Source organism: Bremia lactucae, linkage group LG15 (genome assembly GCF_004359215.1).
Source record: "Bremia lactucae strain SF5 linkage group LG15, whole genome shotgun sequence".
NCBI classification, from domain to species: domain Eukaryota; phylum Oomycota; class Peronosporomycetes; order Peronosporales; family Peronosporaceae; genus Bremia; species Bremia lactucae.
The window spans coordinates 985,968-999,137 of record NC_090624.1 but is presented as its reverse complement, the minus strand read 5'-3'; the positions used below and the strand labels follow the sequence as shown (position 1 = coordinate 999,137).

Below are 13,170 nucleotides of genomic sequence, written 5' to 3'. Positions count from 1 at the left end.
CTCCCGGCTCGGAGAGGTGAGGAAAATGAGCTTAATCAATATTGAGGCTCATCCTCACATACACACGCAGAGATGCGGGTCGTGGGAAGGAATTCAAGTGCTACCAAGTGTAGGCGGGCACGTTGTAATGCGGCCACGCTCTACTTAGACACACACCCTATCACAGCGAGGAAGCGGTTTAACCAGCTTCTCTTGCGTGCAGTGAGGTAGTTGTGTGTGTGTGTGTGGGGGGGGGGCCTTAGCGAACTCACCCAATGCACTAAGTCCTCTAGTAAAGTGTCATGAAGGGAGCGGTAATCCGGCTCCTCGTGCGCACTTACTAAGTAGAAAGTAGTTTTCAGACTGATTTATATTTTATCGCATTAAACATGAATACCTATTTTTACCATTCAAAAATGTCATCTCTGTAGATAACACTAATATGAATTGCGAGCGTATCTTTCTAGATACCTCGCGTAACGGATGACGCTAGGCGTCATCACTCCTGATGTGAATGCACCGATGTGCATTACAAATGTGAATCACACTGTAGCCCGTTACATGAGTAGTGTGTGTGGTGAACAAGGGAAACAATAATGAAGTATAAAATTAGAGAAATGCTAACGGCACATCGCGGTTAAAGATAATGCAACATTTGCTCCGATATCTACCATTAAAGCAGATTATCAGCGACTTCGAAACAGGCACTGTCTTTGTTTGTCACCGCACTTAATTCGGAGGGTTGAAAATGAAATGTTCGGTTTTTCATCCAATCGATTACTTATTCAGGTTGACTGGCGGCTAGCAACCCATTAGACCAATAACGTTCATTCCCAGTTATAAAGTCCGAATCCATCATGGTGGGCCCTAAGCGTATGAGGTGTGACGTTCCATGTGGCTTTAATACTAACGTCTTTGTCTCCATGGACAGTCGAAGAAAACCGCGACGAAGGAAGTAGAGGAAGTGGTGCGTGTAGGCCCGACGCTTAAGGAGGGTGAGCAGGTCTTTGGCGTGGCGCATATATTCGCCTCGTTTAACGACACGTTCGTCCACGTGACCGATCTATCGGGTCGCGAAACGATCGTGCGTGTAACGGGCGGAATGAAGGTCAAGGCCGATCGCGATGAAGCCTCGCCTTATGCCGCTATGCTTGCCGCTCAGGACGTGGCCGCCAAGTGCAAGGAGGTCGGCGTCACTGCTCTGCACATTAAGATCCGCGCTACGGGCGGTAACCGGACGAAAACTCCGGGCCCTGGCGCGCAATCGGCTCTTCGCGCGCTTGCTCGCAATGGCTTGAAGATCGGACGTATTGAGGACGTAACCCCGATTCCCACGGACAGTACCCGTCGAAAAGGTGGTCGCCGTGGTCGTCGACTCTAGGTGGATGGAGTCGAACCAGGGCTTTTGTTCTCCAGGTCCACGCTATCGAGGAGCTGCTGCTTATCAACTGGGAAGCATGGGCTGCTCTCTCCTCGGCGTTTATCTTTTATGAGTTTTGGCAGGTGCCACTTGATTACATATTAAACCTATGAGACTGTAAATGAAATGACGCTGCACACGTGGACGCAACTGATGGCATTTTTTTAGCAATGGCTTAACTTCCAGTCGCCTTGATTGGCTGTAATTGACATCCTAGTACGCCAGGACCGCGCCAAGTCTGCGGAATGAGCTCCAGCGCCAGAAGCTCCTCTTGTCTTCGCACAAGCACTCTTATACCGCAATTCAAATTATGCTGGACGATGTCTTGTACCGCTAAGAGCTCTCTATGGTTGCTAGCATCAGCCGTTCCAAAGCGTAGTACCTGGTCTTGGGCCTGTAGTCCTGCTTCCTTGGCCGGCGACTCGTCCTGTACGCTTTGCACGATTGCAAAAGGAAGCAAATCTTTCTCTTCGGACCTCACTTCACTCAGGTTTTGTTTCCACTCGGTCTGCAGTCTTTGCAGGCCTTCAGCAGCCGCGTCTACCTCCTTCTTGGTCTGCTGCGGCTTCTTGCCACTTCGAGTTTCGAAAAGCCTTCATCAAATGCTCAGCTACTATCGTTTTTCACTACTGTACATGAAGCATAAACGTACTTTGGTAAAAGCGATTCAATCTTCTTCATGGTCGTCTGGTAATCTGTCCGCTTACATGCCAGCGAATGACGCAAGTGACGCACGCGATACACGTCGATGTCCGCGCGTGGAAATCCTTCGGCGTCCACTAACGGCCCATCTGTCCCTGGGTTGTTGCCTGATGAAAGTTCCGCTACGATAGCTTCGATTTCCGCCTCAATCGCGTGCTTTGCCTTGACGACAGCCTCGTACTCGCATTCCGCCATGTCTTTGTTTGAATAGTTTTGCTAAAAATTCCAATTGTCATTTCCCTAAAATTGTCATTTTGCTCCTTTCACCTCTCGATTGCATATTTGCCTATTACTATGGTGCTTGCGAAAAACGGAACAAATATATCATTCTCGGCAATTTTCTTTTGCGATGCCGTTCTTCTCGTGCTACCTGCTGACCCCTAAGCAGTCTCCGCAGCGCCTACGATGCACGTATATCGGTTTCACGGTATCTCCGACACGGCGCATACGACAACACAACGGAGAACTTGTCAGTGGAGCCATGAGAACGCGAAAGCACCAGCCATGGTGGGGATCTGTGATAGTTTTCTAAGTTCTATCAATATATATTTAAATCGCATGGTAAAGTAAGACTTGACTGTTCACCATGCAGGGAGATGATTGCAATTGTGCACGGCTTCCCAAGCAAATTTCGAGCTCTTCAGTGTTTGTGACTTGTTCAGTTTTTGATCATTTTCGACCATCTCTTACGTTCTTCCTTACGCAGTTGAGTGGGTTTGGCAGCATCCTTTAGTAAGTAAAATCTCAAGAGAACACATTAAAACATTACACATATCACGTGGACTGGGACCACGTCATTCTGTGAAGAGGAAGTTGGCGGAGATGTTGGAGCTGCTAACATTGCCACCTTTTCGAGAATTAAGTCTCACCGTGAGCTTTACAAGTAACGAGATTCACGATGTTGCTCGAAAATTAAGCGCGCAGTATGTGGCTTCGTATTGTGAGACTAGATCACTTGAATCCTTTGTGGGCTTTGAAAAGGAGATGAATCGTAAGCAGTGTTATATCTGTGAAGATGGACTGATCACGACGACTCGAAACGAAGGAAGAAGTGACGGCGTGGTGAAGTGCTTTTATCAAAGCTGCAAAATGTGCTGTCATGTGTCATGTTTACGCGACCATTTTCATACTCTGGGCCAAGATGATAATAACACGAAGAAGGGAGGATCGTGTCCAAAGTGTCATCAACTTTTACGATGGCAATCCTTGACACAGCAGTGTGAACCGAAGCAGATACAAAATGATGGCGTACATCAAATAGAAAGCTCTAATGCTAGTCGAGATGTAAAGGTTAACGAAAATGATGCAAAACCGTCTGATCTTATTGCTGTAAGGAAGAGCGAAAGTCAATTGGATGTCTCCTTGACCGTATCGAAACGCATGATGAAAGAGAGCTATCTAAAGAATCGTTGGATCAAGGAGTGTGAGGATGTTGGTCGAGAGACAAGTCAAAAAGCTTACAACGATTATACTGCAGTGGAAGTGATTGACTTAACTTAAAGACTTGCTTTGATTGCGTTATCGAATTTGAGGACACACGCGACAATAGAGCACGGATCTGTGTAGCAGTCGGAGTCGACCAGTTGACAGTCTCGATTTCACTGCATCGATCAGAACAGCTCACGTCGAAGCAACGAAAGAGTCATCGGCTTTAAATTTCTTCCGACACTCGATAAATTTGGGGCTGCCATCATTACACACGTACCGCACGCATTGACATCGCCTTCGCCATCGTGGTTGATCGTAAGAGCTTGTTGTGAGCATTGATGTTTGGCATCCGCAATGAGGCAAACATTATCGTTAGTGTGGCTATCGGAGCTACACACCGTTAAAACGTATTGGGGCAAATGTTAGGTACACATAGACATTATTATGTTCGTGAATGCTGAAATAATGTTGTATTGGAGACTTGCCAATTCAAAAGTTTGATTTGTTGAAATTCGACAGCGCAGCGGTTCTCGAAAATACGCTTGTTGGTGTACGTCACGCCATCTGTTCCACCTCTTCCTGTGCGAAGACAATGGCCACAATCCAACACAGAAGGCTCGCTAAATTTTCCTATCCTAGAATCTCCCTGACTGTTGTAATGACTTAACGTATTTCCTCGAAGAGCAAATTTATAGACAATAAGCTGGCGAAATGTGCCGGACTGCTTTCTAATGGTAATTGTAATTTCGTTCGTTCTTTGCAGAATAAAAACTCCTTAATATCGATAAAGGAATCTCATCAAAGTATTACATGTGCACTTAGCTCGGTGCGTGTGGCACCTAGTAATAGACCTGAGTCGGAATGTTCTGGCAGATTCTAGCTTTAATGATGTCACCATTGTGAAAGGAACAATGGCATCCATAAGCGAGATTGACAACTTTAATAATTACTGTAGCGGTGCGCAGCGATAAAGCGCTGGTAGGTCCTTAAGAAACAATCTTTGGCTATTTGTTATTTACAAAGCAAATTGACTCGTTCGCTACTCGCTTTCCAATTATAATGCGTGATGCCACGTGTCTCCGGTCAATTCGGATAGAATTGACCGGAGAAACGTGGCATCGATTATAGTAATTATAGCAAAAGGCGACAAAGGGGCCGATGCGAGAAGAATAAGTTCTTTACGTGATGATACATAATTTATCAATTTACAGACTCACTTGAACAAATGACACGCAGTGAGGGAACATTCGCTTCACAACCATTTCCGACAGCACCTGCAAGTTAAAAGCTCTGTTTTGATGATAAGGTTCTATGAAATACGTTTGAACAGCAGGCCTATTCCATCTTAAACAGTTTGGGTTCCTCTTGACAAGTATAAGTCTTCAAAAGCAACCGACCGTCGAATAAAAATGCACGTCGATGCTTTGCATTTTTAACTTCGACATTTTTTCAAGACGCCAACAAGGAGAAAGCGACCACGCTGTTACAGCTGAACGCTACCTAGAGCATGTAGCATTAGGTAGGAGCTGCTCGCTACATGCTCTGTGTTTAGTGATGGACCAAATTAATATAACGCTAAACTAGTTTGCAGTGGTCCATCAGATCTGGTAAGAAGAATTTTCGCCATAGGGTTGGAGCCCTCCGTCGAAAGATGGTGTTGTTTGATAATCTTCATGTGTTCCACTTTAAGTGCAATGTTCAAGGCTGAATCTAAAATGATCATTGGAGAGAGTAGGCCTTTTCAGCACCATTCAAAAATTGTTGTTAATGATGCTGGACTTCGGGTGACCACACCGGTTATAATTAAACAATATATGAGGCATTAGGTGATATTCTTTTTCGGACACAAATTTTGTAAAAGAGCATCACCCTAAAATTGTATCCAAATGATTGCTAGCCAATCCGTTGTCGCCTAAAAAATCCTCCCGCCCCCATAATGCTGTGTTGTCTTAGCGGCCAAGTGCCTGTTGAGCCTGTGGTTTCGATCAAATCGGGTCACGTCTTTGAAAAGCGTCTGTTGCTTAAGTACCTGGAGCAAAACCAGCAGCATTGCCCCATCACGAACGTCGAGCTCAATGAGAATGAGGATTTATTAGCGCTGCATGCCGCCCCGATGGCCAAAGCCTCGTCGGCCACGCCCGTATCTCTTGCGCCTGAAGCAGCTAGCATTCCGCAGCTGCTAGCCACATTTCAAAATGAATGGGACGCTGTGATGCTTGAAACGTTCACGCTCAAGCAACACCTGGAGCAAACGCGTCAGGAGCTAAGTCACGCATTGTACCAATACGACGCCGCGTGTCGCGTCATTGCGCGTTTAAATGCCGAGAATGCCACATGCAAGGAGCGTATGGCTCAGTTAGTGTCTGGAAAGCAAGACGACGTGGAAATGCAAGACGGCACTGCGCTTGCGCCCGAGGTATTGTCTACAATCGAAGCCAAACAGAAAGAATTGGCGAAAAAGCGCAAGGAATTTAAAAAGCAGGAAGGTCCTCAACGGGCTGCTTTACTCGCTAATATTATCGACTGGCACGTCGTCTCAAGCCATACGTTGCACGACTCGGACAAGCCTGGCGTCACGTGCGTCGCGATCGATAGCAAGCAGCCAACACGCGTGGCAACGGCAGGCGTGGACAAGCACGCCAAAATCTTTGACACGGTCAAGCAGCAGGTCGTCGCGACATTGTCAGGTCATACCAAGAAGCTAAGCCATGTCTCTTTCCACCCGACGGCTGATGTACTGCTTACGGCATCGCACGACAAGACGGTTAAGCTATGGACGTTGCAAGGAGACAAGAGCAGCGTAGCTTGCACGTTTGAGGGCTTTCAAGATGCCGTCACGAGTGTGTCGATCCACCCAACGGGCAATTTTGTCCTGTCGGGTTCACTAGACGCAACATGGGCCATCCACGACGCCCGTCGCGGTCAGCTCTTAACACGCCACACGCTACACGGCGAGCTAGCGATGCCTGCGATATCTGCTGGCCAACCTACGAAATCGACGAACGAGACGCGTTGTGCTTGCTTCCATCCTGATGGTGGCATCTTTGGCACGGCCGCCAAGAGCAAGTTGGTGCAAATGTGGGCCATGACGTCGCTGTCAAATGTCGTGACGTTTGAAGGCCACGCGGCACCCGTGACGGCTTTGAGTTTCTCCGAGAATGGCTACCACTTGGCGTCTGGAAGTGAGGATGGTGTCGTGAAGCTGTGGGATTTGCGCAAAGCCGCGAGCTTTGGGGAAATCGATTTCAAGAAAGAGCACCCTACGCTTCATGTAGGAGCGATTTACTCGATGAACTTTGACGCCAGTGGCTCGCATCTTGCAGTGGCGAGCGCTCAGAGTGTACAGGTACTCAAGGAAGTGCGCAAGAATCAGTGGGAGGTGATCAAGTCATTAGAAGACCACACGGCGACTGTCACGAGTGTCCAGTTTGCTCCTGACTCGAGCTACTTGGCCTCTACGTCCATGGACCGGTCTTTAAAGATCTACAGATAGGTAATGCACGTCTACGACAGACGAAGAATACAATGATTGCCTCATTAAACATGTTAGTGAATTTTACAAAGTAGCAAAGAATTGAATACGTTTGTGGCGAGGACGACAAGAGCCACAATGAACGCAAATAGTAGCGTCGAAAGACATGAGGAGGCTCGCAACAATCGCTGCTCGCGGCCTCGACGACTTGGCGTCGGTACGCTTTATCGTAAGCCGGATGCTATGCTCGCAGCATTGAATTTAAGCTCAGCCGCGACCATTTGTTCATAGAAATATACGATGGCGCACGATATCGGCTTACTACGCTTGGCGTTGTTGGCCACAAATCCTTAAGAAACCTTTTAAATCTCTTTGCCATCGCGTTATTTCAAAATAAGTCGGACGAAGTATGGCATCACCCCATGGCTTTCTACGTAGTAGCTTTCACCTCCGCTTGGTAGACTTCAATTTGCTTTGCTTGGCTATTGCATCGTCCTTTGGCGTGCTCCTGCTTCGCTCGCGTGCGATACCGAAACGAATCTTTGATGTTTTGACGAGCTTTATTGCGCCGCTCAGTCGCATCTTTGTGCTCAACTTGCTCCGAAAATTGTTCAATCTTTCGCCTATCGACGCCTCAAACTGAGCTTCACATCGTAGCTCTTGCCGCTGGGTCACTTGCGACTGAATCCCACGCTTATCCTCTTCAACCTCGACACGCTTGGCACGAACTTATTCTGCCAGTTCCAAGCGCAAGGTGGCGGTCGTACTCCATCATTGTTTCATCGTAACTTCGCGATGCCTATCCAGTTATGTAATTGGCAGCTCTCATTCACAACAGCGCAGATAAGGCCGTTGTAGTAAGACTAGTAAAGTAGACATTTGCCCTTATGTAAACTAAAAAGCGAGACACCTAGTTGGTCCATGCTTAGGTAGCAAATATATTCGTGGATTGAAAGGTGTATTGGGCCATCGCAATACGACATAGTGCTGTTCAAATTTTGACAAGATAGGCAAAGTGCTGAAGTGCACGAAGACTTAAGTTTACAGTCAATTTATATAAGAATATGAAAAGAGTAAGTTTATGCACGAAGAAATATCCTAAAAATTCGGATTAGCTTCTTGGATTCGCAAGTTATTTATACGCTCGGATCGACTCGCACACGTTGGCTAGAAAAAGTAATGAGGAATCTTGATCAATTCGAAGAACACGCTCGCCTCGACCACCGTGAAGGTAAGCTGTCAACGCCTCACCAGAACCTGGTTGAGAATGTAGCTGTTCTTGTGATAACTGCATGTCAGAAGGGCAAACGCCAGGTCGAGCATTTGTTGCTGTCGAACGACGGGGCTGATGAGCGCAGTGGATTATCTGATCATGTTCCCTTTCTAGTTGCTGCAACTTTTCGTCAATTTGTGCGGGTGTCACGAGTAGTGATAGCTGTGGATCACAACAGCAAGCTACCAAAGTGTTAGCTCCGGTTACAACCACATAGAAGTCATTATTATTGGAAAATCGTACCTTGACTTCCCGCAAGCATCAATGCTCGACGGTCTTTTATCTCAGCAATTCGTCGGCGTACTGACGACAGTTGTCGATATGGCCACTTGCTAATGCAATTTCGCCTGCAGATCCGTTTGAGTGCTGCCTCGCAAATCCCTAGGCGTCCTGCTGCCTGAAAACATCTCAATGTTTCCAATCGTCACTACATCACTGCTAATTAAGAAGCTCTTTTTTTTATTGACAACTAAAGCATCTTGGCCAAGATAAGGAATATGAAAGCTTTGCCGTTCGACCTCACCGTCTTAAGAGGCAGGTGGTAAACTGTCTGGAGTTGCTCGACATTAAAATGAATACGCTGTCGCTGTCTTCGGAAGCCCGACATATCTTCATTCTCCGTGACGCCTGGCTCTTCTCTCTTACAGCCGTTCTCGCTAGAAGCATTAATCATTGCCTTCTTTTGATCGCTTTCGCCGCTTAGTCCAGAACGACCTACAGCGAGTTGATGCGTCCATAAAGCGCGATTGACAGCCGAAAATGATGGACCATTTGAGTGCGTTGGCGTTGCGGAGCTCATAATGATGAAGAGCTGAGCCCAAAGAATGAATGTTGCTGAAGTGGATCCACAAGCGGGGCAGCTGAAGATTGAAAGGGTCTTAGGTCGTTCAATCTGTTATATTTGATGTCGCAGACGAAACCCTCATCAATTTATCGTCGCGATTGACAAATGTTTGGAATACTTTCAACGTCCATTGTAACCGAGCTGCAGCTTTACATTTGGGGAAACGGTGAGTGGTTCTGAACATTAGTTGACATAGCGTTCATGTGGATACTCTGGTAGCGATTAGATCTCAGGTTTCCGAAGCTTAAATGTGAATATGATAATTTCGGTGCCTGAAAACGTCATTTTACGATTTCTTGTAAAATAGCATAGTCCTAAGAGCAGGTAAAAAAATTTTTTGACGATGCTAACACAAAGAGAATAACTTACCATGTGCCTAGAAAATTTGCTTGGCTCAACTCGTGCCTTCTAAAAACGACATGTTGCTATCAATGGAATTTAATATCAGTGAACGCAATATGGATTACATGAATGCATCTTGTTTACAGTCGACTTTGTCGCACGGTGATTGGTTTTGTAATCTATGGTAATTTGCACTGCACTTTTACATTTGCAAAGAATAATTAGTTTGCCTTAGACTGGCCAAATCTTTCCACACAGATATAAAAAGTACAATTATAGCGCTCGAGCCGTTTCGTTGAGCTATGTGTGGTCAGCTAATAGCATTCTAGCTAGTTTTTTTTGAGATTGAATTCGCTATACCAAGTGTTCATTCTTGATTTCTGATATTTAAGCTACTTTTGCAAAGGAGCAAAATTCTAATATCGATCAAGTTTGATTCAGGAAACGTTTGTGACAATTAACCCATTTCCAGACATATTTCGGCAAAAATATTCTAAGAGAGCACATGCCAAAATTGCCGCATCCTGGAAGAAAGATAGAACTGACGTTCTTAGTAATTCTAATTCGAAAATTTGTCAAATGACCATATGGAATATCCCAATGACAAGCTTTTCGATACGTGCGAATAGTTAGCTTGCTTTCCAAATGATGACGCAATAATTTGACAATTGCCGTGAGCTGAACCTATTCAATGAAATGATTTTCAAACCTTTCAGATATGATATAGCAGCCTTTGCGTAGAAATCGTCCTATGCTCAATTCTTTATCTCTTTCTTCTCCACTCCGATTTGTTTATATTCCCCACCGTCCTTCATTTCGTTACTTCAGACTCAGTTTTTGAGAAGCCCTCAGACGCTCAGTGGACCATGGGAGAAGAGGGCGCAGACCATAGCAACATGGCTCGGTACGCCGAGCGTGCAGAGCACACCGACATGCTGCGCGCGACTCAGGAGGAGTTGGCTACTAAGATTAAGGAGCTCCAGATCTACGAGAGCAACTACATGGGCCTCAAGAAGGATTTGTCTCGCTGGAAAAAAAAGTTTGAGTATGTGTTTCGCGAGAATGAATTGCTGGCGCTTGAGACTGCGAAACTCGATGCATCGCACAAGCAAATTGCTTTCTTACAGCAAGAAATTAAATTTAAAGAGGAGGAAGGCGCTGCGTTGCGGGGCCTTGTGAGTGCACTCGAGGCGACTACCAAGAAGCAGCGTGCCAAGCAACTGGAGGCCGCGAAACCCCGACAATTGGACGTGGAAACTTCGGCTTCCGATCGAAAAAGTAATGAAAATGTCGTTAGTGCGCTTCAGGTGGAACGAGAGGCTCGACGCGTTGACAAGGAGCGCCACATGGCGGAAGTTGCAGCTTTGAGGGCCGAAAATGCGCTCCTTTTGAAGGACGTGGACCGAAAAGACGAGGAACTTCAGCGACTGGAAGACCAGGTGAATACACACAAGGCGCGCATTACTGGATTGGAACAAGCTTTGAAACAGGAGCAAAACGCTGGCATGGAGCGCTTGAAAGCGAAGCAAGACCTTGTCGTGGCAATGGAGAAACAGATTCAACAGATGCAGCTCCGAAGACGGTCGAGCGTTGCTGCCGCGTTAGCTCAAGCCGAGTTGGAAGGACGAGACACGGTGGGTTTTGGTCCAAAAGAGCGACTCAAGACGAATCGGGAGAGTGTCGAGTGCAGTGACGAGGAGCCCGACACGCCTCCAGGAACGCCACCGCCGATTGCGTCGGGTCTCTTACCTCCTGAAGACCCCACTGCGGATCAAACGATTCGAGATTGGTCTGAGAATCGCAAGATCAAGGCCGCGCGTAGTTATGACGAAGCGCTCGATCTCGATCGATTAGACGAATTGATTCGAAAATTGCCTTATGAGCATCAAGAAGGAGCGAGTCGGGTCTTGATGGGTGCGTTAGATCCCGACTCGTCAGCCGAGCCCGTGTACGAGTCACAGATTGTTTTGCGTCACTTGTCGTCCGAGCGCCAAGCCGAATTGCGCGAATATTTAGTGCCACTTTTAAAGGCCCATCCTGCATTACGCATTTCGTACTTTACCATGGAACGCCGGACATTGGTGACGGATGTTCGAATTCAGATTGAACGACGCCGAAATTCTGTCTTGGGAGGCTTTGTGCCTGGCGAAGTGCGTTTTGGAAAGAATCACATGTTCTTAGGGCCGTCGTCCGATGACGTGGGGAAGCTCGTCCCTCACATGCCTCGGATTATCAGTTCAGGAGGCAAAGCGATTTATGTCTCTAAGCCCAAGAACAGTGACAATTTAATGTACTTATCATCGCCGTTTGAACGAGCGAGTGAAGTCACGGATGACATGGATACGGCGTCCGAATCGGCCGAAGCGCCGGATGTGGTCATGTCGAAGCGCAAGTGGGGAGGCATCAATGCGGCCAAATTTATTGGCACCATGGCCGCTGGAGCCAAACAGCGAGTTGCTGCTACGTTTAAAAATGCAAAATACACGCACGAAGGGACGTCGTGTCAGTTTTGTAAGATGACGCCCATTGTGGGCGACCGGTATTCGTGTGAGACGTGCGTCGGGTTTGATTTGTGCGAGAACTGCTACTCGCTTGGCGGCCACGGGCTTGAAAATTCGGACGAGCTCTTTTATCGCGTTCAGGAACTCACATTGGCGCGCTGCCCTCGTCTCGCGGAAGAAGCAGATTTATTGGAACTCATGCGGTTTGAAATTTGTCGCTCAAATCTTCGGAAATTTAGTTTCTGTCTTAATTGGCTGGCTGATATTGTCAATGGCAAGACCTCTAAAGATTTGCAGGCTCGGGCGCTGGAAATTCCTAGTATTCGTCGGGACGTACGCAAGGTGTTTGTGCCGTTACTGATGCGCGTGTGTAGTGACCGAGAAGATATTGAAGTCAAGACAGAGTGGGAGCTAGAGGATGATAATCAAGCTCCCGTTCGAAGTGTCGGCGGTGGCATTAGTGAAGGAGATGGCCGATTTTTGGAGACCCTTCGAATTTGGGTGGCGGATCAATATCGGACGACCTCGCCATTTGTCGAACGAAGTTTGCTTAAGTACCGAGAAGGAGAAGAAGGAGATGAAGACGTAGACGGAAGTGACAGTGACCGTGGCCACACGCGCGTGAATGGTGACGATGGTGTAAGTGATTCAGACGGAGTGAGAGAGGACCCTTCAGGTTTTGTGGAGGAAGTGAGTAGCCAGCCGGGCTCTTCTGATCGCAGCCGTAAGACTAGTGACGCTTTTTAGAACCAAGTGCTAAGGCAAGAGAGCCAATTCATGTCGTTTAGGAATTCTTATACTGCCTGGTGGTTGCTTTTCAATGTTTTTTTAAATTTTGTAAAGCAATAATATTTGATGAGGGCTGCAACTTTTTAAGTTTCTATCAAAACAACTCGTTTAGGATTCTGAACCTGCTATCATAATTAATAATGAATTTGTCGGAGGGTACAGCAAAATTGTTTAATATCATTTTATAAAACCTATGTGTGAATTATACGAAAGTTGTAGGCAAGCACGTCGTAATGCGGCCACGCTCTACTTAAACACACACCCTAGCACAGCGAGGAAGGGGTTCAACCTGCTTCTCTTGCGTGCAGTGAGGTAGTTGTGGTGGCGCGAAAGCGACCTCACCCAATACACTAAGTACTCTGGTTAAGTGTCGTCACGGGAGCGGTAATCCGTCTCCTCGTGCGCACTTACCAAGTAGAA

At 46.9% G+C, this 13,170-nt stretch overlaps 7 protein-coding genes across 7 annotated transcripts; 4 read left to right on the top strand and 3 right to left on the bottom strand.

Annotated features, from left to right (window-relative positions):
- Positions 1-836: 836 nt before the first annotated feature.
- On the top strand, positions 837-1,360 carry CCR75_006450 (uncharacterized protein; the record flags this gene model as incomplete). Its single annotated transcript, XM_067964520.1, has 2 exons — positions 837-890; positions 911-1,360. The coding sequence occupies 2 exons, from the start codon at positions 837-839 to the stop codon at positions 1,358-1,360; spliced, it is 504 nt and encodes a 167-aa protein (XP_067819212.1).
- A 176-nt stretch (positions 1,361-1,536) lies between these two features.
- Positions 1,537-2,343, bottom strand: CCR75_006449 (uncharacterized protein). The gene is made up of 2 exons (XM_067964519.1): positions 2,052-2,343; positions 1,537-1,992 (listed from the first exon to the last, which is right to left on the bottom strand). The coding sequence occupies exons 1-2, from the start codon at positions 2,294-2,296 to the stop codon at positions 1,575-1,577; spliced, it is 663 nt and encodes a 220-aa protein (XP_067819319.1). The 5' UTR covers positions 2,297-2,343; the 3' UTR covers positions 1,537-1,574.
- Positions 2,344-2,923: 580 nt separating this feature from the next.
- On the top strand, positions 2,924-3,601 carry CCR75_006448 (uncharacterized protein; the record flags this gene model as incomplete). Its single annotated transcript, XM_067964518.1, has 1 exon — positions 2,924-3,601. The coding sequence occupies one exon, from the start codon at positions 2,924-2,926 to the stop codon at positions 3,599-3,601; it is 678 nt and encodes a 225-aa protein (XP_067819320.1).
- A 1,864-nt stretch (positions 3,602-5,465) lies between these two features.
- On the top strand, positions 5,466-7,022 carry CCR75_006447 (uncharacterized protein; the record flags this gene model as incomplete). The annotated part of the gene is made up of 1 exon (XM_067964517.1): positions 5,466-7,022. The coding sequence occupies one exon, from the start codon at positions 5,466-5,468 to the stop codon at positions 7,020-7,022; it is 1,557 nt and encodes a 518-aa protein (XP_067819317.1).
- A 423-nt stretch (positions 7,023-7,445) lies between these two features.
- Positions 7,446-7,924, bottom strand: CCR75_006446 (uncharacterized protein; the record flags this gene model as incomplete). Its single annotated transcript, XM_067964516.1, has 2 exons — positions 7,446-7,729; positions 7,912-7,924. 2 exons carry the CDS (start codon positions 7,922-7,924, stop codon positions 7,446-7,448), a joined length of 297 nt encoding a protein of 98 aa, XP_067819318.1.
- Positions 7,925-8,133: 209 nt separating this feature from the next.
- Positions 8,134-9,073, bottom strand: CCR75_006445 (uncharacterized protein; the record flags this gene model as incomplete). The annotated part of the gene is made up of 3 exons (XM_067964515.1): positions 8,134-8,456; positions 8,518-8,671; positions 8,798-9,073. 3 exons carry the CDS (start codon positions 9,071-9,073, stop codon positions 8,134-8,136), a joined length of 753 nt encoding a protein of 250 aa, XP_067819315.1.
- A 1,253-nt stretch (positions 9,074-10,326) lies between these two features.
- CCR75_006444 (uncharacterized protein) lies at positions 10,327-12,708 on the top strand (the record flags this gene model as incomplete). Its single annotated transcript, XM_067964514.1, has 1 exon — positions 10,327-12,708. One exon carries the CDS (start codon positions 10,327-10,329, stop codon positions 12,706-12,708), a length of 2,382 nt encoding a protein of 793 aa, XP_067819316.1.
- Positions 12,709-13,170: the final 462 nt, after the last annotated feature.

Excerpts from the sequence above, each read along its gene's own strand:
- CCR75_006449 (XM_067964519.1), bottom strand. The coding sequence starts at position 2,296 with ATGGCGGAATGCGAGTACGAGGCTGTCGTCAAGGCAAAGCACGCGATT. Across the intron at positions 1,993-2,051 it reads ATTGAATCGCTTTTACCAAA|GCTTTTCGAAACTCGAAGTG; the intron begins GTACGTTTATGC and ends CATTTGATGAAG.